Raw genomic sequence first — 22537 nt, 5'->3', positions numbered from 1 at the left:
TAATTCTAGCCGTCATTTTTTCAACCAACAGCTCACATTCCTTACCTGAAATCTTCCCAGAACAAATAGGTATCCCCAGATAAGTAAATGCCAGAGCTTGTCTAGAGAACCCCGATGCTTTAATCAAGTTCTTCACACTTCCTTCATTCATGTTACTGCAATAAATTGCAGTTTTGCTAGCATTCGGTTGAAGCCCAGAAGTGAAAGAAAAAAGTTTAAGAGCTTGAAGCATATAAGTGATGCTCTGTGTATCTCCATAACAAAAGAGAAGGACATGCAAAAGCCAAATGATTCAATATGTGAGGCACATCTATCATGGAATAGGAAGTCCTTTTTCTCACCTATTTTCTTCATAAGTCTAGATAAGTATTCCATTCCCAAGACAAATAACAGAGGAGACATGGGATCCCCTTGCCTAAGTCCCCTATTAGCTTCAAAGAACCCATGTAAGGATCCATTGAACATAAGAGAGAACCTCGGAGTTGTAATACAATTCATTATTAGCTTAATGAATTCCTTAGGAAAGTGTAAGCCTTCTAGCATCTCTTCGAAGAATCCCCACTCAATAGTATCATAAGCCTTTTGAAGGTCGAGCTTGATCATGCAACTTGGTTTATTGGCTTTCCTACTATAGTGTCTCACCAGGTCCTGACAAATCATAATATTATGCCCTATGAATCTTCCTTTAATAAATCCTCCTTGGGAAGGAGAAATTATTTCAGGAAGAATGTCTCGAATTCTAGAACTCAAAAGCTTTGTTGCAATCTTGTAAATAACATTACAACACGCAATTGGTCTAAAATCTTTGACAGTGTTAGGACATTTTATTTTTGGAACCAAGGTAATAATAGTTGAATTGATTTCTTTGAGAATATTACCTGAATCCAAAAATGATATGACTGCTTCACTTATGTCATCACCAATAGCCTCCCAATTGTCTTGGAAAAAACTACTAGAGAATCCATCAGGACCTGGAGCTTTGCCACTCGGAATACTGAAAGCTGCTGCCTTTACTTCCTCTGTAGTGAATCCCCTAAGGAATAATTGCCATTAATAAATAATTGCCATTAATAAATAATTGCCTAGTTAATAAATAATTTGGACAGTGTGCCAAATTTAACATTACATATATTAACATCTTGTATTAAAGATAGTTAAAGTGTCAAGTATCACAAAACAAATAGTGTCATATTATTATGTCTCACACATTCCATCATGAGGTGATTATGGGGCACCAGATTCATTTTGTGTTGAATACTACAAAATAGCAATGCAAATATGATAGTTTTCTTTTTCTTTTTTAATACTTCACAATTTTTTTTTAAAATAATAATAATAATAATAAAACATAGTTTCGAGAAACATAGACAAACATGCAGAGACTAAATTCCCGATCCTCCAATTGATCGATAGACCATCAAGCATGACCGATAGCTCATCAGGCATTCTTTCTTGATCTCAAATATGTTGGTTGGTTTGGGAAAATTATTGGTCAATGTCACTATCTGTGATAAAAAAGTATTAAGTACAATAAATATACTTGAAAGCTTCTCCTCAACAAATATGACGGTCCCCTCAGGCTCATCATTGCTCTTTACAGTAATCTTTTCAGTATTAGAAGACAATCATTAATTCTATAATTAAATTATGTCCACTTTTTAATCATCCCAGATCAGTTTTGAAAGAATGAATTAAAAGTAAAAATAGAGGAGAAAAAAAGTTGATAGTGGCGCACAGACACAGTTTTGGATGATATTGGAAGGTGGAGAACACTTGAAAGAGCCATATAGCACAGTGTTCTTATTACCGTAGAAGATCGTTCAAGGTAGGTGCAAGGTTTATTTTAGTGCATTGATATTAGGCAATAGTAGTTATGATTGGTTAGTAATATTTTATAAATATTATATTAAATTATAAGACATGATGCTTTTTAGGTTTCGGTTGTTACGTCGTATTGTATTGTATTATATTAAATTGTATTTCATGTAATATTTTTATGGACAGCTATAAATATATAATATTTTAGTATAAATTAAAATTTAATATAGTATTATATAAAAATATAATATACAATACAATACAATAAGAGCTAATAAAACGTACCAAATGAGCCTTTAGTATTTTTCTTACTTTAATGGTCCCCAAAAAGTTTTAGAGATGATAATGGGAAAAATGGTGGAGTAAAATCTTTGGGATGATTTGAGCACTTGAAAAGCTTGAATAGTTCCATGTCAACATACACGTGTACCCTATGCCGTCGGTTCTTATATATAAACCGACGCCATAGGGTCATTTCTTAAACCCAATGTCGTTTACATAATGCAATTTCATATAACCGACTCTAAATGGTATAATACAATTCTATACCTAAAGTTTTTATAAAAAAATCGCCTGTAAATGTCAATTTTCAATAGACGGGTATTTTTACACCTTTTAGCTTCCTTTTTTATAAAATAGGTTGAAAAAAGGGAAGCTAAAGACCCATTTTATATAGTAGTGATTGATGCTAAGGATGAATTATTTTGGAACACTGTCTTTCATAGTTCCTTTTCTGTTAAGAAAACATACTTGGCATGTATTTGCAATCGCTGCTAGAATGCTGGGGAATTGTTAGAGCTCATATTGATGAGTAAGGTCCATGAAACGTTAAAAATTTTCTTGTGGCATCTAGCTAGAGATATTCTACCTTTTGCAGTAGAATTCAATTTTTTTTTGATAATGGTTCTCAATCTGTGTTTTGCAATTCAGGTGAGGATTCCCCTCTTCATTTATTTTTTCATTGCGATATTGCTGTCCACTTTGGGAGATCTGGACCCTGTAGTTTTTTCTCACAATTTTTGTAGTTTAATGATAATAAAGACATGGTGAATTGGCTATTGATCCCCTCTTGTACCCCTTTGATTTTGGAAAGGGATAAAACCTCTTTCTCTGTTTCGTTCTTTGGAGGGCTAGGATCACTACATTCCACGAAGGTTCTCCCCTTCTGTAATGAAGTTAATTTCAGCAAGAAATCTTGGATGATGTTGATGGCTGTTCAATGGGAGATACTGCTAAGGTGCTGCTGGATCCTGAGTAGGGATGCACACGGGGCGGGGAATTAGTGGGGAGTGCTCTTTCCATCCCCGTTAAGGATTTTAATCTCTATCCCCGCCCCATCCCCGCTTATTTCCCATTGGGGACGGGGCGGGATATCCCCTAATGGAGCGAGGATGGGGCGGGGAATCCCCTATTGTAAAAATAAAATTTATTTTAAAAAATTAAATGTATAAAATTATTAAATTACATCATAGATAAAATATTACATATTATTTACTATTCAATATAGTAATTATTATACAAAAATACAACTTCAAAAATTGTAAAAATGATATTAATATACTAAAAATAATACAAACGGATTTATAAATTATAAAATATTAATATAAAATAATTAATAAATTAAACGGGTCTCCGTCGGGGCGGGGAGTGTCATCCCTGTCCCCGCCCCGTTTAACATTCGGGGACAAAATTTGATCCCCGTCCCCGCCCCCTTCCCTATTTAGACGGGCCGTCCCATTAGGCACGGGTCCCCGCGGGGCACCATCCCATAGGGAAAATATGCATCCCTAATCCTGCGACTAGTGTGTTGGATCTTTTTTGAAATTTACCTTGGTATGAATATAATATTTTTGTTGACGCTGCCTTTTAGGGTAACTTCGGGGTTGTTGCAGTGATAATTTGGGATCACGGGTTCAGTGGTGGAGGCTTTTTCGGTTGAAAGGATGGTGATGTCTTCCTTTGAAGCAGAACTGGTGGCAATCCAGCAGGGGTGCTGCAGAATTCTACAGCAAGGTTGGTCGAATGTCTCTATTTTCTCGGATTGCAAATGGCGGTGAAGGGTCTGCTGGCTGGTAAGTCGCCTGTGTGGTTGGCTCGGGGACTGTTTGATGCCACTCTCAACAACCTTTCTAAGATTTATGAGGTGCGGCTATGTTGTTAGCCTAATTCTAGTGCTCATAATTAATTTAGGAGCTTGGGCTGCTTATAATGGTAGTTTTAAGATGTTTTCTGGTATGTATGGAAGTGGCACCCTTTGTTGCCACTGTTAACTTTCGTCTGTAGGGCCTTGTTTTGTTTTCAATAAAAATTGGCTAGGATCTATTAATCAATAAATTGGCTCCTTCTCGAAACTTTAGATCTCTTGGTTTTAAATTTTTAATTGAAACTTTTCTTCCCAAATAATAATAATAAGATTTCTTGTACAGTAAATAATAACAACAATATCTAATTCAATTATTATTACAATTATTTAAATCTACCTAACTTTTCAGAATGTAACAAAGCATTCAATTGGCACATATACAAATGAAAGAATAAACTATTTTTTCTACCTAATATTTCTACACCATTTAAATCTTTCCAGATGTGTACATATATATCTCTCGTGTATATATATATATATGAAAGCATTGTAATTGTTATCACTTTCACGTGGCTAACGCTGTGGAAGATGACATATGACTGATTACTAATTTTTATACTATTTATTAAATTAAATATTATATAGAAGCTGATATTTAATGGCAGTAGTGTGTCGAGCACCAAAAAAGGCACGGACCATGTCTTAACTAATATTATTAGTTTTTATTTCTTGATGGCACTAAACCTTTATCATCTTGTTTTTTTTATATAAAGAAAAAACTTATGATCTCTAACGCAAAATAATAAATTAACACACAAGTACTTTTTATCGTACAAAATACAAAATTCAATAAAATAAAACAAACAAACAAACTTGATAAAAGTCATTTCATTTGTCTCACTATTATAAAATAATTAACCTGAAATTAGAGGACAATTCATTACTGTCTCCATTTCTCTCTCACTATTATATGACTGACTCTTAGCAACGCAAGGTCACATATTATTTTTTAATATATATTTTAAACTCGAAAAGATCTTCACTTTTATTCATATCAATGAAACCACTGAATATTATTTATTATTGGCTCTTACTCTTAGCAAGGAAATAGATAGATCACTATTCTAAAGAAAGTAAATGGCTGACCAAGCTGTTCAATGATTGGTATGAAGAACCGCCTTGTATTAAGCAACTGATTGACTTGTCCTTCAGCTTCAAGGCTCGGCATCTAATCTCTTCTCCTTCATTCTCCTTCATTAATTTTCTAATACTTTGCTCTATCTCACCTCTTTCAAATTTCCCATTTTCAAGTTGAATTCCAACCTTCCAAACACGGCTAACATAGGCAGCATTCACCTTTTGATCTGAGAAACAAGGCATGCAAATCATGGGTACTCCCTCACAAATACTCTCCAACGTAGAATTCCACCCATTATGAGTCCAAAATGCTCCCACGGCTACATGACCCAAAACTTCTTTCTGTGGCGCCCATTTCACTATGTGTCCACGCCCACCCAACTCCTCTACAAACCCTTTTGGTAACGACTCAAGCCACTCCGCACCATTGACCGATGCAGGTCGAACCACCCACAAGAATGGATGCTTGCTATTGGCTAAGCCCCAGGCTATCTCTAAGAACTGGGCTTCTCCTATAACCGCAAGGCTTCCAAAGCTTACGTAAATGACAGATTTGGGCGCTTGAGTATTCAGCCATGAGATTGAGCTTTTGTCTTCAATTAACAAACTACTACTGCTTGAAGAAGAGGTTGAGTTGTATTTGTGAAACGGACCAATTGGGAACATTGGAATATTGAGTTGGTTCTTTAAGGACTCCAACGATGGCTGTTCAAGATCTTCAAATGTATTCCAAATGATTCCAGACGAGGCCTTAGCTGCATTGATGATAGCTTTTAGGAATTCAACAAATTTCTCTTGATTCGGAGTATTCATTGTTGGTATGTCTTTTACTTTTAGCGGTGGAAACTCTATCACTTGCTCCTCTAGCCGGGATTCTAATAAAAACACAAATTAACATTAAAAGAGTACAATAATGCATATACCAACAAACATTATTCCAAAAGAAATAGATCAAGGGTACCTTGTATTGGAAGGTAACCTTTTTCCCAAAGAAGTGGGAAAGCAGCAAAAACGACGAAAGAGGAGGCACCTCCAGTTCTTAAAACGACCGTGGGAAGATTAAGGCTACATGAAACAGCTTGAGTGAAATTCAATAGACCATCGTAGATCAAGCAAGTATAAGGTTTGACATCCAAAGCAGCTTGAGATAGTAGTGTAGCCAAACAGTCCTTAAAGGGTTGAACGCATTTGGTGTTGAGATGCAAAAGAAAAGAAAGGATGTCATTTTTTGATGTTGAGGCCTCTGTTGGTGATAGGCCATCGGGAAAAGAGTGGAATGTGAAGTGAGGGTAGTTTGAAGGGTTGAGAGAGTTAAAGGTCGTGTGGATGAAAGTGATGGAGAAGCCTCTTGAATGGAGTATGTTGGCTAGTTCTAACATTGGGTTCATATGACCTTGTAATGGTAATGGGAATAACACCAATCTTTGGCCTTTCTTTTGTTCCATTATCACACTGCTCTTCTCTTTCTCTCAATCACTCCTTAGAAATATATTGTTTATGCTCTTTGATTGATAAAGGGCTATATATAAGTCTCATAACTAACATTCATTTCTTTCAAAATTGCTTAGCACGTGTCAGAATTTATATCAATATATATAAATTTAAACTTTGGAGATCTAATATTTTGTATTAATAAGAGCATCTCCATGCTCTCTAAATATATTTTTTATTTAAAATAGGGAGTGGGTTTTAAAAAAATGAGCTTCAACTAACTAGAGTGGTTGAGATTAGACATGGGGACCAAACCCTTACGTTCTTTCTCTACTACAAAACAAGTCTCTTAAGAGGGGGTTTTTTTTTTTTTGAACAAATTAATAAAATTTTAATAAAAACACCTACAGAATCGAGTATTTTGTAATAACCGACTCCGTAGGTGATAATTTTTTTTTTTTAATTTTATTGAATAATTCTACGAGATTAATGGTTATTTTGTAATAACCGACTCCTATGTTATTTTATGATTTTAATAAAAAAACATATATGGCGTCAATTATTTTGTAATAACCGACACCATATGTTTTTATATAATCCCCTCTCGCTATCGTCAAACCCCAAAACAACCAGCAACCCTTCTTCCTCTCAAACCCACGAAACGGTCGCCCAACCACCCCTTTGTTCCCCCCATTTCTTCATTTTTCATCTATTTTTACCCATTTGTTTTAAAAATCTTGCATTTTTTATACCCAAAAAGCATATCCTCGGAGTTTGATTGTCTTTTGTTTGGTTTTTAAGGATAAACCGAGCTTAGAGGTTGTAGTGGTTGTAGCTCCGGCCTCCGCTTTTAGTGGAAAAATCGTTGAATCTCAACGTCCATAAAAGTATAAATATAATCTCTAATAATTTTATTAATGTAACTTGCTTTATTTTTTATTTTGTAAAATTTTTTAGGGTTTTCTTTTATTGTTAAGATTGTGTTCTTGTGGTAGTGCATGGTGGTTGGATTTTGGTTGGTATTGAGGGCCGAATTTCAGTAATAAGGTAAAAGTCTAAACTTTAATAATATAAATGTATGTATTTTGTGTTTTATTGAATTTGTATTATATGTATATATATTTTTAATTGTATATATATTGTATGTATATGTATTGTAATATTGTATATGTATGTATAAAAATATTGTAATTATATATATCGTATATTTTTTAGGGGTCTTTTTCAATAATATACCTACAATTGATTTTGTTTGCAAAAATACCTTCAAAAAATTTATTTGCACAAATATTGATGTGCCACATCAGCATATATAAATACCACAATTCAAAATTATTACCAAAAATAGAAAAAACTTGCAAAATTCTCGCTTCCAGAAATTTTAGTGTTTCGTAAGTTTTAAAAAACGTAACCTTTTGGTTGCTTTTGTTGTAATAATATATCAATTAGTTACTTTTTACTCAAAAAAATAAAAAAGTTTCAAGATAATTTTTTCTCATACACATGTAGTTACTTATTTTGATCAAATAACTTTAAAACTATGATTTTATTTTTTAATTTTTAGGTTATATTATATGTTATTTTATTATTTAAGATACCTTAATGTTACTTATTTTTTTTTCTAACAATTTTAAAGCATATTTTAAGTTGTGGGAAGAAGTACATATATTTTTTCTGATATAAAAAATGATGAACAAGATAAAAATAACCAATTCCTTTCTTTTATAGATTATATATTAACAAAGAAGTAATCAAAATATTATATTTAAATAAAATAAGTATACCATCTAATTTTATGGGTTAGTACAATAAATATTATAATATTTCATATATATTTAAAAGTTTTCTAGTATCTAAATAAATTTACTTTAAATAAGTCATGTTTAAATATTTCGTTTCTTATAAGTTAATTTCAAAATTAGTAGATATTTAAAAATTCAATTTTCTAGTAAAGAAACTAAAATGTTACTTCTGATTTTAATTATTTTTTCCGACCACGGTAATGAAATATATGCTTCACATATGTTAAAACAATCCTTAAAAAATAGATGTGGTGATATAAAATTTGAGCTCAAATAATTATCGATGTAATTAAAAAAACTTTTTAAACGTTTTTTAAAAAATAAAAAAGAGAAAGAGTTATTTTTTAATATTAAAAAAATTATGAATATAGTGTAAGAAAATTGTGAGTTTACTATACAAATGTGGTATATATATATATTGTTTTAAACCTATTACTTCCTTTTCGGTGAAGGCTACTCTTTTAGTGGAATGAAATGGCCAAATGAAATGATATTGAATGTTTAGAAGAAAGAGAAAACGATTTAGAAAAGAAAAAAAAAGTTAATATTAAATGCTTAATAACAAGTTTTTATAGGAAGAGAAAAAAAAACCTATTCTAATTTAAATGTATACCGCCTACCAATTTAAGTAAAATGACATTGGGCATATACCTAAATTAATTAAGTCATCATATATCTATAAATAAAATACAGTTAACGTGTTTTGGTGTAATTAATCTTACTTTTTATGTATTATATATGTATATATTGAATATTTTAAACAAATAGTTTTGTTAAATATTGTGAACGAGAATGAGATAGGAGAGTATTAAAAATAAAAGGGGAATTACACCATATACTATTTTTTTTAATTTTTTTTTTCAAATTTACGGTTTGGGTTTCTAAAGTGGTTGCAGCGCTAGTTGCAATAGGAGTTTTTATACGATTTGTTGTTGCAATTTAGGTTGCCGCGTTAGTTGCAATAGTAGTTTCTATGTAGAATTTCATAAAAATGTAAAAAAACTGTTTTGAAGTGTAAAAATAAAAAAGCCCCAAAATAAAACTAGTTTAGAAATTAAATTTTAAAAATTAGTTTAGTGTTATAAATATTAATAATTATGTAGATGTCCAAATCTTTTATTTATTACCATTAATTGTAATCAACATTCTTTTTTTCTTAGTTTTCCTTTTTCTTAGTGTCTTAATATTTGACTCTTGTATTTGTATAAATAGGGATTCACTCTATTGGAATAAACAACTAAGAAATTCTCATTCAATTTCTCTTTCTCTCTTCATCTTCTTCTTCTTTTCTTCTTACTTATTTTATATATTATTCTATATTATTTTATAACACGTTATCAGTACGATAGTCTCTGCCCAAGCTTCAAACATGAGTCTCTGCCCAAGCCCCATTGTAAGTATTTTGCTAAAGTTCTTGAATTGTTTCAAAGTCACGATACACTAAATATATATTTATATATACTCATTTGACTGAAATAATTTCAAGAATTCTTTGTTTTCCTTTTTTTATATATATATATATCTATATATTATATATGTATGTATATGTTTTTATATATTTATTATTGATTTCACATATATATAAATTATGTTCTTATCATTAATAATATTTACAATATATATGTGTCTATGATGTAGTAGAGAAAATATATATAAATTATACATATATCCTGAAGATTATGTATCATCGATAAAATATTACATATATCCTGAAGATTATGCGTCCTCAATAAAATCTTGCATATATCCAGAAAATTATACAAACGTAATATTCATTATATAGTTGACTGATATATAATGAAAGAGATGAATACATATTTATATATATGTTCTTGTATTCTTTAAGGACAATGAAAAGTAATCTAATATCGATACAGATTTTGACAAATATTTCCTGAAGTAAATATTTTATATTTGTCAAAAAAATGATTGTATTTGTGTTAATACAACTAAAGAATCATTAAAAATGATTATTATTGATGCAATTTTATAGTGGATTTTTAATACGCAAAAAAAATATTAAGAAAATTGCATTGAAATATGAAAGTATAAGAATAACAATAAGCATGACTAATGTTATTTAAATACATGAGGCATGTATTTATTGTTCATCATTCCCTGCAGAGAATGAAACGAATTGAATTCAATTAATTTGAAAGATTGTTCGTATTAGTCATGTTATTATACATTGTTATTACTTGCAATGTTGAAAATTATTGCATATATTAAAGATTAAATTTTGCATACATCGTGGAGATTATACAAAAACTGTATTCATATATTCTTTGAAATATCGTAAAAAAAATTGCTGAATAATTTCTTTTATTTTTATGGATGAACAAGTAATAAATTTTTAAGAAATTTATAATAATATTCTACTTGTTCAACGTTATTTCCCGAAGTGAATGTAATGATTTTAAATAATCGATGGCATTATTTACTACTCAAATATTTCCAGAAGAAAGTGCATGAAATCTATATGTCATGTGTGGAATTGAATAATAGTATCCGCGTACCTGTAGTATGGACACACTTATAATCAAGATAAAAGTATATTTGATTATTGAATAGAATGTGAATTGTACAAATTTATTGTATACATTTAGAATATTTAAATATCATTCCCTGGAGAGAATGAATAGACAGGAAATTCTATTTCAAAGAATATAGATTTCACAAAAGCAAATTAATATATACATATTTTATTATTTCTTGAAATCAATAGTTTTAAACTATTGTTGGTACAAGATATGTATATATGCAGTTACTATTTAATTCAGTTTGTATATTCCTGAAGAAGTCTTACATAAAATTGCTACTTGGAGTAGTAAAATATCTTTGTATGTACCTAGATGTATAACTTTTATCTAGTTATGAAAGTGATAAGAAATAACTTATTATATGTACTGGTTGTACATTTAAATATATAATATATCAAGTCATGATAATTAGACTGATGAATAGTCTATTAATAAATTAGACGACTTTTTGGAAAAGATACAAGGAAAAATGAATGATATATTATGGTTATATCTATTTGACCATTAGAACAACATGATGAAGTTGTCATGTACATTTTATATTATACACATCATTGAATTGATGATAGTGATTTCTGAAGAAATATAAAGTTTGATAAACATAATACTGACTCCTGAAAAGTGTATATGTTTTAGAGAATAATATAATTATATTATTTGTGTATATAAAAATGAAACTTGTAATGATTATGTTGTAGTGATTTTGCATTACCTTATGAAAGTTTCATTGAAATACAAATTAAGTGAACCTGAAGTTCATGAATTGAGCTCTTTTGACATGATCAATCATATGCAATAAATTGTTAAAGGATTTGACTAAATTTTGTTGAAGAACTAGAAGATTATTCTCATTGTTAGTTTTTAAGGCTCAAAAGAAGATTGTGCATATATTTGCACATAGAAAATATTTAAATTATATTTCTTTAACAATCTTGAGCCATTGTTAGATTTTTATTGCATAGTTTTTTTATTGATGTGATAAGATTATATGATCATGCATTTATAAAATTTGTAAATTTATGTATTTCTAATTATACACGTATGACTAATTCTTAGAAATGAATTAAGTTCATAAGTATTATACTTGAACCTGAAGTTTATTGAACTTGAAGTTCAAAATCATATAATATATACGAGTTTAAACAAATATTGATTCATTGTGATATATTGAAATCCCTACAGGTGTATTAATATTATTAGATATCATAATTTTTAAAAATTCTCTCAATTCGGGGGAGAGAAGCAGTTGGGATCGATGATAATTTTTGAGAAATGATCCTTGCACAAAGTATATAAGAACGATATAGTTCAAAATGATATATACCAACCGCAAATCAATATTATTCAAAGTTGAGTTAGAATGAGTTGAAAACGCCTGAAGCGTAAATGAACAAAATAGAAATTATTAGTAAATGTTCATTTGATATGTCCTGAAGTTGTTATATCTAGAGGTACTCATGGAGATACCTTAATGTTATAAAGTATTGATGATTTAAAAATGATAACCGTGATGGAAACGATACTCTAGAAGAGACTCCCAAGAGAAGTTAGACATAACACATTTGATTATAATTGAATCGCTGAAGTGGTTCTATATAGGTACCTATAAATGATAAACATATTTAAAAAATATGTAATTTAAAGAGATCTCTATAAGTTATGTCAATATGGGAGGAAATTATCATATATTGAAATTTTCGTCGACTATAGATGTTGAATGTTTGCATATGCAATAAATTAACATGAGATAACAAGGATCATGATATTAGATTTGTCGAGAATCATCGACATACATTTTGTTTTTGACCAAAATATTATGACGCAGTCCAGGCAAGTTTACTCGCACAAAGTGAAGTAAGACCTGTAGGGTGTGCAAATAAATATTTCTAATGAGAAATTTCCATATATATATATTTGTACATAATGAATTGTTGTACAAAGTTTGCATAGACATGAGCTTGATTGAAGTAAGGCTTAAATATTGAGAAAATATAATCATGATTTGATTATAGCCTGAAATATATTTTATGAGAGTTTATAAGCGTCACACAAATGTTGCAACAAAAGGTTATTTATTTGGAGCTCCTAATATAGTGAGAATTTGAAATAAGCCTTATCTAAAAATTGTAGAAGAATTTAATACATGTCTTAAGTGATATAAATTCAAAGTCGCGCGCGCTATATAACAAAGATCTTTGTATGAAATAAAGACATGTAAGTAAATTATTGTTTCAAAATATGTATGATTGTCTAGGCAGTATAAATTCGTAAATTATACGTTGTGATAGACTCTTAAAGAGTTTTTGAATATATTATAAATGATTGAAGAACAAACTTTTATTTCTTTTGTATATCGAGAAATATTAAATGTATAAAGTTTGTTCATTAGTAGAGAAGTCCTGAAGTACTTCATATGCATCAAGAATTATAGATATATGATCATTTGATATGGAAATTAAGATCATACAACAAGAATGGGACAAAAATATGGTCTTGGAGTACCATCTTGTCACAAATGAAAATTTATATTATCATTAATGTGTTATGTTCATATCTACTTGAAATGTTCAATTTTAGTATGAACAAAGTTGTATACATACATGAATGATACAACTAGTATAAATACATATGTTGCAGGAACCCCTCAATAATTTAGAAGTCAACATATACTTTGGAAGAGTTATAGAAATAATCTTATGAAATATATTATCACCAAAAGAATTATGGATCATATATGAATGAGGGGGAGACATATTCATGTTGCACTCTTTTTTCCTTAGCTGAGGTTTTGTCCCACTGGATTTTCCTGGCAAGGTTTTTAACGAGGCAACTTGCAAATAGTTATGGATATGAAATATATATTGTACTCTTTTTTCTTTAGCTCAGATTTTATCCCACTGGGTTTTTCTGACAAGGTTTTTAAAGAGGCATCTTTAAATCATATTAAAATACTTGCATTTTATGAAGCAAGTAGAGAATGTGTGCGAGTGAGATCATTGGCATAGAATATTTGGGAAACATATGGATTGCACTCAATAAAGAAGTATCAACCCAAGCTATTCTTTATGGATAATACTGCTTGCATCGCTCAACTAAAAGAAGGGTACATTGAAGGAAATAGAATTAAAACACATTTCACCAAATTCTTTTTTATACGTTTCAAGAAAATGCATATTGGTGTTCAAGAAATTCTATCAAGTGTCAATCTTACAAACTTATTCATAAAGTTATTACCAACATCAACATTTGAGAAGACGGCAGATAAGATCGAAATTAGTCGATTAGAAGATCACCACGAAGGCCTAAATGAGGGGCAGTTAGTTTACACTATACTCTTTTTCTTTTGATCAAGTTTTCCAGCAAGATTTTTAATGAGGAAGTTATTATGGACATCCAAGGGGGAGTGTTATAAATATTAATAATTATGTGGATGTCCAAATCTTTTATTTATTACCATTAATTGTAATCAACATTTCTTTTTTCTTAGTTTACCTTTTTCTTAATTTCTTAATATTTGACTCTTTTATTTGTATAAATAGGGGTTCACTCCTTTGGAATAAACAACTAAGAAATTCTCATTCAGTTTCTCTTTCTCTCTTCATCTTCTTCTTCTTTTCTTCTTACTTATTTTATATTATTTTATAATATTTAGAAATTAATTCTATTTTTTTTTTATTATTTTTGTTTCTATTTTAAATTATATTCATGTGTTTTTGTGAATTTAATAGCTAGTATATAGTAAGTTACAACTCCTTAACAAGTTACTAATTTTCATTCCTACTGATGTATTTTTATTACTAACTAGTTACTCATTGACAACAAGTTAATAACTACTTACTCATTAGTAACTAGTTACTTATAAATTATATAATTAATAAGTAGTTAAATAAAGAATTTATAAATTTTGTAGTATTTTTTTACATTGTAGATTGTGAGGTCAATTTGCAAGGATCCCGCTTATTTGGTGTTGATCAGTTTCTGGCTAGCTTGAGGTATATATTTACTAACTTTTATTATTTATTAATCATAAAGACTTAGTAGAGTTTGAATATCTTATATATTCATCCGTAGTGAAGTAGGTTTTGCGATATATTGTACTGCTGTCAGATAGGTGGAATAATATGCATATTAGATGAGTTTGCATATCTTAAATATTCATCCATAGTGAAGTACTAGGTTCTACGAATGCATATACTGCGGTCGGATGGGTAGTAAATTTTTGTATTGCTAAATATGGTTGTGATTTTTTCATATTATTTTAGAATGTATTTTATTATTATTAATAACTTTAAATTTTTGGGAGACGTTCAATTATAGTCGTTATGTTGCTGAAATTTCGGTAGAATTAGGAATAGTTACTAGTTATTAATTTAGTATACTATACTTAGTTATAAGTTATTAATTTTGTAAATCTCGAGGCATTTGATGCGTAAGCCACACAAATTATATTGAAATAATATTGGGCTTTTTTCTATAATAGATATCTTAGATCTAAATTTTACATTTTTAGCTTGGTAAAGGAAATTAAGTAAAAAAGAAAATCTGAAGTTTTTTTTTTTCAAAAATACGGATTGAACAGTTCGCATCTTCATTCCCAGCCATACCAGAGCATTCTATCGTCCATTTTCCTTTTCAATCGAGGCACAATTTCAACTCCAAAAAAAAAAACAAAAATCCAGGCTGTGTTATAACAAGGCCACAAAGTAGATCTCAACAACCAAATGATTAACCCTGACAAATCCAAAAATCAAAAAGTAAACTAGTAAAAAAGAAGGAAAACATATATTTCTACTTCAATTAACTTGAAAATACATAAAAATAACTCAAAAATAATAATTAGAATTGTATTGTACAGATGATTTGATAGCAACACAGATAGAGGGAAATTGACGCTTACCCAGAAATAACTTGGAAGAATCTAACAAAAAAATACAAAGTACTAATATTTTTAGCATTTTTCTTCATAATTAGGTTGTTATTTAGTGTTTGTCAATCAAATGAAGCATAATTCAAGGGTAAATTGGTTGATTTGAAGAAGTTAATGCAATTAATTTGCAATTAGACAACTACAACTACATTTGAGGTCATTTGTTATTTATATTCAGAAAAAGTTATTTATGTGTTGTTTTTATGGATTAAAATAGTTGTTTAGAAATACTGATACTCATAACAAATATAAAAATTTCAGGATATATATGGAAACCTCTTCAAGTATTTGTACAGGGAAATAGTCATTGGGATGAAAACATGCCATACGTTGATTATGAATCAAGTACAGAATTAATATCAAGAGATTATATTTATGCTGAATTAGTCCAGATAAAGTTGTAGGAACTAAACTACAATCTTGAAACAACTCAAATACAAGTGAAATACTAACTGAAGGAAGGTTGCCAACCACTCTAAATCAATGATGATATGCGTTTTCAGTCTTACATAAAGTTATTAACAAAGAAAATTGATTTCACACGATATTCATTATGTGTGAACACATTCAACTACATAGATATAACAGAATAACAATCCTTTTTGGTAGCTACCCAAGCAATGATGTCCAACAATATGACAGTGGCTGGAAGTGAACATCACTCAACACACTCAATTGTACTGCAACCTGACAACAACACAATAACAACAACTAAACAACTTTTATCTGCTCCAAGGAGGGGATCGGTTTCAAAAGTTGGTATTTTAGTTGATACTGACATTTTGAAATAGAATAACCCGTAAAACAACAGGAAAATAACCAAAAGCAAACCCCCAACAAAGCTGAATATTGACACTACTACAAACTGTACTTTTAGGGTCGGTTTTAAACTGACACGTATACTTTTAGTGTCGGTTCATAAAACTGACACATATTCTACAGTGACAAAAAGTCAATTTTTTTGTGTCAGTTCTAAACTACCACTATTAAGTTTTAGTGTCATTTTACAACCGACACTTAAAGTATACATATATGTTTTTTCTTTTAGTGTCAGTTTAAAACTGACACCATTGAGTTTTAACATCGTCTTATAACCGAGTCTTAAAGTTTTTTAGTGTCATGTTATAAACTGACACTTAAAGGGGGTTAACAAATAAAAAAGATACTAAAACCAATAAAACTAAAAAAACTTTAGAAACATGATAAAAATATTATTTACAATAAATTAACATAAATTTATTTATTACATTTATGTTTTGTTATTGAGCAAATTTCATCATCATTCAATTGTGCAATGTCTTACAGCAACAATATTGGCTAAACTATCCAACGAACATAAAGAATTTAAACTTGCAGAACTTGTGAACTTGTGGTGGGTTAGGAATGGGACACCAGGTCCCTTGATGCAAAGAGCAAACTTCCTTGCATTTACCATCTCCATTTGTATTAATAAAAGCACATCCACATTTGTTTTCTAGTTTATCTAGTTTCAACCATTCATTTATAGTTGTAGCAGCTGTTAGAGGACCAACTCCTACTCTTAACTCATTGTATTTCTCCTTACAACATATACACGATAAATTCCAAGTCCATAATCAGTAGTAACAGTACCAACTGCACAAAAAAATGTAGCATAAAAGTAGTAAAGAATGAACTCATAAATATTATTGTAATGGGAGTTTGTTGGGAACTCAACCTACTCCCAAGTAGATGCTGAGAAATATACATAACTGACATTCACATGAGAGAATGACTTATAAGTGGTTGATGGTGCTTGCGGTTAATTGAGGTTTCACAGCTGCGAATCTAGTGAATAGGTTATTCAAAAATTCTGACTTCACGCTCAACGATGTAGGTGCCTCTATTCCTAATTTTTGACATATCTAGAGCAGAAAAATTAAATTTGCAAATTATCAAGATTAAATTTCCCTCCAAATGATAATTACTAAGGTCCAATTTAAATTTTGATTTGTGTAACAATCAATTATGAATACTTGTATGCAAGTAAATTTTAGATGAAGGGAAAGTAACCCACTAAAAGTTGTATACCTTCATTGAATCTTGAATTGCCATTGGATATGGATCTAGGTCATCCTTAGCGGCAATGAGAAGGTGTGGCACTCCATAGCTACTTTCTACTCATTTCCTAGCAATCTCCACAAGCAGTTCTTGCAATTTTATTTATGAATATTCTTTTGAATTGAAGCAAGAATAATAAAGTTAGTAAAACCCAAATAGATAAAAGATTTTACAATCTATAATTATCGAGAACTAGGGGCGGAGCCAGCATGAAAAATTAGGGGGGCCAAACTATATTGTAAATTTAAGTGTCAAAAATTTCAATGTTTTATTAAATTCATAATTAAAATTAAAATACAGAATGTCTTTCTTGGATATCACGAAAATCATCGATAAGTGAATCTATACTAAATTTTTTGGCAATTTCTCCTTCAATATACACAAGCAAATAATCACTTAAAAATTCATCTTCCATCTTGTTGCGAAGTGTAAACTTCACTATATTCATAGCTGAAAATGATAGTTCTGTGGTAGCTGTAGAAACCGAAAGTGTAAGAATAAGAGTTATCACTTTATAAACAATTAGAAAAATCTCTGCTTTTCTAGTTTTTACCAACCACTGACATAAATCAAAAATAGTTGCCAAAACACTAAAATCATGAAGTTCTCGTACATGAGCAAAATGTTCAAATTGCGTCCTTAGTTGTACCATCTCGTATTCTGTAAAATCTCTTAGGTAAAATATTTGTACCAACTTACAAATATCATCAATTCTGAATGATGTGTGCATCTCTCTCGGATCTAAAGTTGAACTAAGAATGAGTAACTCCACTGTATTATCATTGAATTTGTTGTTTAATTCTTGTAGTTGAAAGTCTATCACTGAATTAAAAAGATCAACTATGTAATAATGCTCCACTGTAATTGCATCTTGTTGACCACCACTTCTTCGTCTTTTTGTAGTATAGTGAGCATTAAAATCTGGGACAGGTATATTAACAGGTTGACAAAAATATTTCACCTCATAAACTAATTCATCCCATCCATCTTCTCTCAATTTCTGAATGAGTCTTAGTAGATGAAACAAGATGCATTGCATTTAAAATATCTTGAGACTGAAGTTGTAAAGCTTGACGTTGTATATTAGAAATCTCTAGAATTTTTTTCATAAGATGCAAAATGAAAACAAATTCTAAAGATGTTAATGACTCATAAGCTGCATCTGCATCTCCTCGTTGAGAAAAAATTGTCCCATCTTCAATAATATTTAATAAAACCTCACATGTTGCGCTAAACATCTTTATCAAACTAGAAATAGATTTCAAATGAGAACTCCAACGAGTATCACCTGCCCTTTGGAAAGAACCAATTTGATTGAGTCCTTTCCCACTTTCTAGTTCATCAATCTGAAGTAAATGAGCAATATTTGTAGCTTGAGCAGCTTTTAGTTTGTCATTGTGCTTACATGAAGCACCAACAATATTAACAATGGAGTTTAACTTTGTAAAAAATTGATGCACAGGGATAACTTCTCTAGATGCAGGAACTAATGCCAATTGCAAACGATGTGCAAAACAATGAACACAATAAGCATAAGGACATTCACTTGAAATTAAAGCTTGCAAACTATTCCATTGTCCACGCATATTACTTGCGCAATCATAACGTTGCCCACGAATAGATTGAACATCAAGACTATAATTAGACAGTATAGAGAAAATACATTCTTTTAATGTTAAAGCAGCAGTGTCTTTGACATGAATAAGCCCAAAAAAACGTTCTTGCACATAACCATCTTTATCAACAAATCTTAAAACAATTGACATTTGCTCTTTCTTAGATTCATCTCGTGCTTCATCAACTATTACAGAAAATTTTACATCACCAATTTCTTCACGAATTGCGTTTGTCACTATATTTCCCAACACATGCAAAATTTGTTTTTGCGTTGTTGGTGATGTATATGTGGCATTTCGTCTAAGACATGAATATGAAGATTGGATTGGAGTTAAATTTTGTTAAAATTGCAGCCTAATTAAAAAATTGAAAATATTCTTCTTCTCAAGGTATATTTTAGCAAGTTTTTTCCATCCTCTTACACTCGTTAGTGTTCTGCTAAAATCTCACCCTACACATCTCGAAAAATCGTGAAACTTTTCAAGGACAAAACAAAGATTGGTTTGAAGTTAATTTTTTTTTTTAAAATGACTCCTATTTCAAAAATTGAAATATTCTTTTGTTTAGGATAAATTTCAACAAGTTTTTTCCTTCCTCTTACAGTCGTTAGTTGTAACCTCCTAACTAGCATAGGCGTGTTAGCGTGATTTTTAACGTACTGTGCAGCTCGTTGCTAATCAACGAGGTTATTGGAAAACGTGAATACTTAACATTTTGCTTTTTAATTAATACATAACATAATTTACTTATAAAATTCTGGGATCCCGTTTACAAAATACATTTACAAAAGTTTGCTATTCATTTACAAAAGATTTGTCGCCCATCGACTAAATACCAAAAGCGCTGATGTCCCGAGGATCGTATGCTCCAGGCCTAACCGCCCCGACATGTACAATCTTCACCTGCTCGCTCTCACGGCTCCTCAGCTTTAGCCTTGTCCTTACCTACACATAGCAATGACACAGTGAGTCAATAGACTCAGTAAGAAAAGCATAAAATATAACATACAAATAACCCGGGTTATAACTGACGCCCATACACCCGATTATAACCCTAATCCCCGTGTCCCACACAGTACTGAGTTTAGAACGTTCGTACGACGGTACTATCGACCGTAATATCAGCCTATACTCGGTACGCTAGTCATACTCTCGTCGAACCGATGCGATACTGGCGTATAGTACAAAAGCCAACATACATATCTAATGTAATCTAACAGGCTTACTAACATGCATGCTAAACATGTAAATACATATTCATACTATTATACTAATCTTACCTCAATTCCAAATTCAGGTGTGCCGGCCAACCTAAGTGGAACAAGTGCTCAGCGAATTACAGGCTCCTAAATCACATCTATCGTAACATAGGTAAGCGACACGCTAAATCACTTTCGAGGACATAAACTTGAAACTAAAAGTTTCCCTATCGATGAATAACATGGAAATACCCTAAACGACACAAAAATGGGAAAAACTGGGGTTTCCAAAATTGCCCTAACCGGTAGACCGGTTCCCCAACTGAAATTCTGGTTCTGTGGGGTTTCCTGGGAGCCAACCGGAATTTGGGTTCCTACAGGCCCCTCTGAACCGGAATTCCGGTTCAGTGCAGGAAAGACCAAAATTTCCATAACTTCATCAATTTAACCCCAAACTCAATAAAACCTTCCACACCTGTTTTATACAACCTAGAGAACATATTCAAAGCAATAAAACACTATTAAAAGCATAGAATCGAAAACCACCAAGTGAGAGGAAAGTTTGAGCTCTTAAGCTTAAACCTTGAATAAACCACATAAACAGCCACAAAAACACTACAATCTGACTTAGATAACCTCAAATTCAACTCAGAAAACAAACTAAAACAACTAATGAACCCTAAATTCCATTTCATGCAAAATTTGCATTCTTGAAGCTTAAGAAAACAAAGGTGATTAGGTTAAAGAACTTACCTTGGATTAAATCTCTAAGAATCAACTACAATCCACACAAAACAAGTTGAGGAGACCCCAATTCTTGCTGGTTCTCCAAGGAATTCGAGAGAGAGAAAGAGAAAAGCTATTTCTCTTAAATTTCTAATTTTGGTAAAATGACATAAAACCTAATGTTTATCTACTTAATCTAACATAATATTCAGATTAAAGCATAAATATAATCCCACTAGAAGACAAAACCACATTAGGTCAAAAAGACCATTTTGCCCTCCACTAAGCTAAATGTCATAAAAAAAACACTTAACGGTAATTTAGTCAATTCTAAAATCTCGACTATTCCCGACATTCCCAAAGTCTAACTATACTGCCCCGCTATAATAAAATACTAAGATGTGATTTTAATAGCCAAACACCGGGTTCCAATGTTGCCTCGCACAAAACATGCAAAATTATGAATTTTTTATACATGACATATAAAATGCATTCTAAATTCAAATAAAACACCATAAATTAATAATTCAGAATTAATAAATAATTTTCATAATTAAACCCTAATTATCTGCTAATTTCCAAATTTAAGCTAAGCGGTCTTTTCAACTATTCCCCCTAAAAAGGATTTCGTCCTCGAAATCTAACCTGAATAACTCCGGATATTGGGCTCTCAAGTCTGATTCTAATTCCCAGGTGGCTTCCTCCACCTTGCTGTTTCTCCAGAGCACTTTGACCAGAGCTATGGTCTTGTTCTGAAGAACCTTATCCTTTCTGTCAAGGATCTGAACTGGTTGTTCTTCATAAGACATATCTGGTTGCAGCTCAAGATTCTCATAACTAAGTACATGAGCAGGGTCTGAAACGTATTTTCTTAGCATAGAGACATGAAATACGTTGTGAACTGCCGAAAGAGCTGGAGGCGAAGCTAATCGATATGCCACTTGTCCAACCTTCTCGAGAATCTCAAAAGGTCCTGTAAATCAAGGGCATAACTTGCCCCTTTTCCCGAAACATTTGATCCCCTTCATTGGAGATACTCGTAAAAACACGTGATCCCCTACTTGGAACTCAAAATCTCTGTGTTTCGAATCTGCATAACTCTTTTTTTTTACTCTGAGAGGCAAGCATTCTAGCTTTAATTTTCTCAATTGCCTCATTGGTTCGTTGTACTGATTCTGG

General features: G+C 31.0%; 2 protein-coding genes and 1 long non-coding RNA gene across 3 annotated transcripts; 1 reads left to right on the top strand and 2 right to left on the bottom strand.

Moving 5' to 3' along the window:
• Positions 1-1277: 1277 nt before the first annotated feature.
• On the top strand, positions 1278-4174 carry LOC133039906 (uncharacterized). The gene is made up of 2 exons (XR_009688855.1): positions 1278-1825; positions 3689-4174. It is a non-coding gene; the product is annotated as an uncharacterized LOC133039906 (long non-coding RNA).
• A 549-nt stretch (positions 4175-4723) lies between these two features.
• Positions 4724-6552, bottom strand: LOC115705025 (UDP-glycosyltransferase 76F1). The gene is made up of 2 exons (XM_030632259.2): positions 6000-6552; positions 4724-5913 (listed from the first exon to the last, which is right to left on the bottom strand). The coding sequence occupies exons 1-2, from the start codon at positions 6481-6483 to the stop codon at positions 5021-5023; spliced, it is 1377 nt and encodes a 458-aa protein (XP_030488119.2). The 5' UTR covers positions 6484-6552; the 3' UTR covers positions 4724-5020.
• A 10726-nt stretch (positions 6553-17278) lies between these two features.
• Positions 17279-22167, bottom strand: LOC133035121 (uncharacterized). The gene is made up of 5 exons (XM_061110880.1): positions 22004-22167; positions 18945-19734; positions 18116-18817; positions 17439-17451; positions 17279-17352 (listed from the first exon to the last, which is right to left on the bottom strand). The coding sequence occupies exons 1-5, from the start codon at positions 22165-22167 to the stop codon at positions 17279-17281; spliced, it is 1743 nt and encodes a 580-aa protein (XP_060966863.1).
• Between the last annotated feature and the right edge of the window lie 370 nt (positions 22168-22537).

The sequence above is a fragment of the Cannabis sativa genome, chromosome 1 (assembly GCF_029168945.1).
Source record: "Cannabis sativa cultivar Pink pepper isolate KNU-18-1 chromosome 1, ASM2916894v1, whole genome shotgun sequence".
NCBI lineage: Eukaryota > Viridiplantae > Streptophyta > Magnoliopsida > Rosales > Cannabaceae > Cannabis > Cannabis sativa.
Note: the sequence above shows the minus strand (reverse complement) of the source record. Positions and strands in the feature narration are given on the sequence as shown.

Excerpts from the sequence above, each read along its gene's own strand:
- LOC133035121 (XM_061110880.1), bottom strand. The coding sequence starts at position 22,167 with ATGTCTTATGAAGAACAACCAGTTCAGATCCTTGACAGAAAGGATAAG. Across the intron at positions 19,735-22,003 it reads CAATATCCGGAGTTATTCAG|ACGAAATGCCACATATACAT; the intron begins GTTAGATTTCGA and ends TTCATGTCTTAG. Across the intron at positions 18,818-18,944 it reads CATTAACATCTTTAGAATTT|AAATTGAGAGAAGATGGATG; the intron begins GTTTTCATTTTG and ends AGACTCATTCAG.
- LOC115705025 (XM_030632259.2), bottom strand. The coding sequence starts at position 6,483 with ATGGAACAAAAGAAAGGCCAAAGATTGGTGTTATTCCCATTACCATTA. Across the intron at positions 5,914-5,999 it reads AGGTTACCTTCCAATACAAG|AATCCCGGCTAGAGGAGCAA; the intron begins GTACCCTTGATC and ends TGTTTTTATTAG.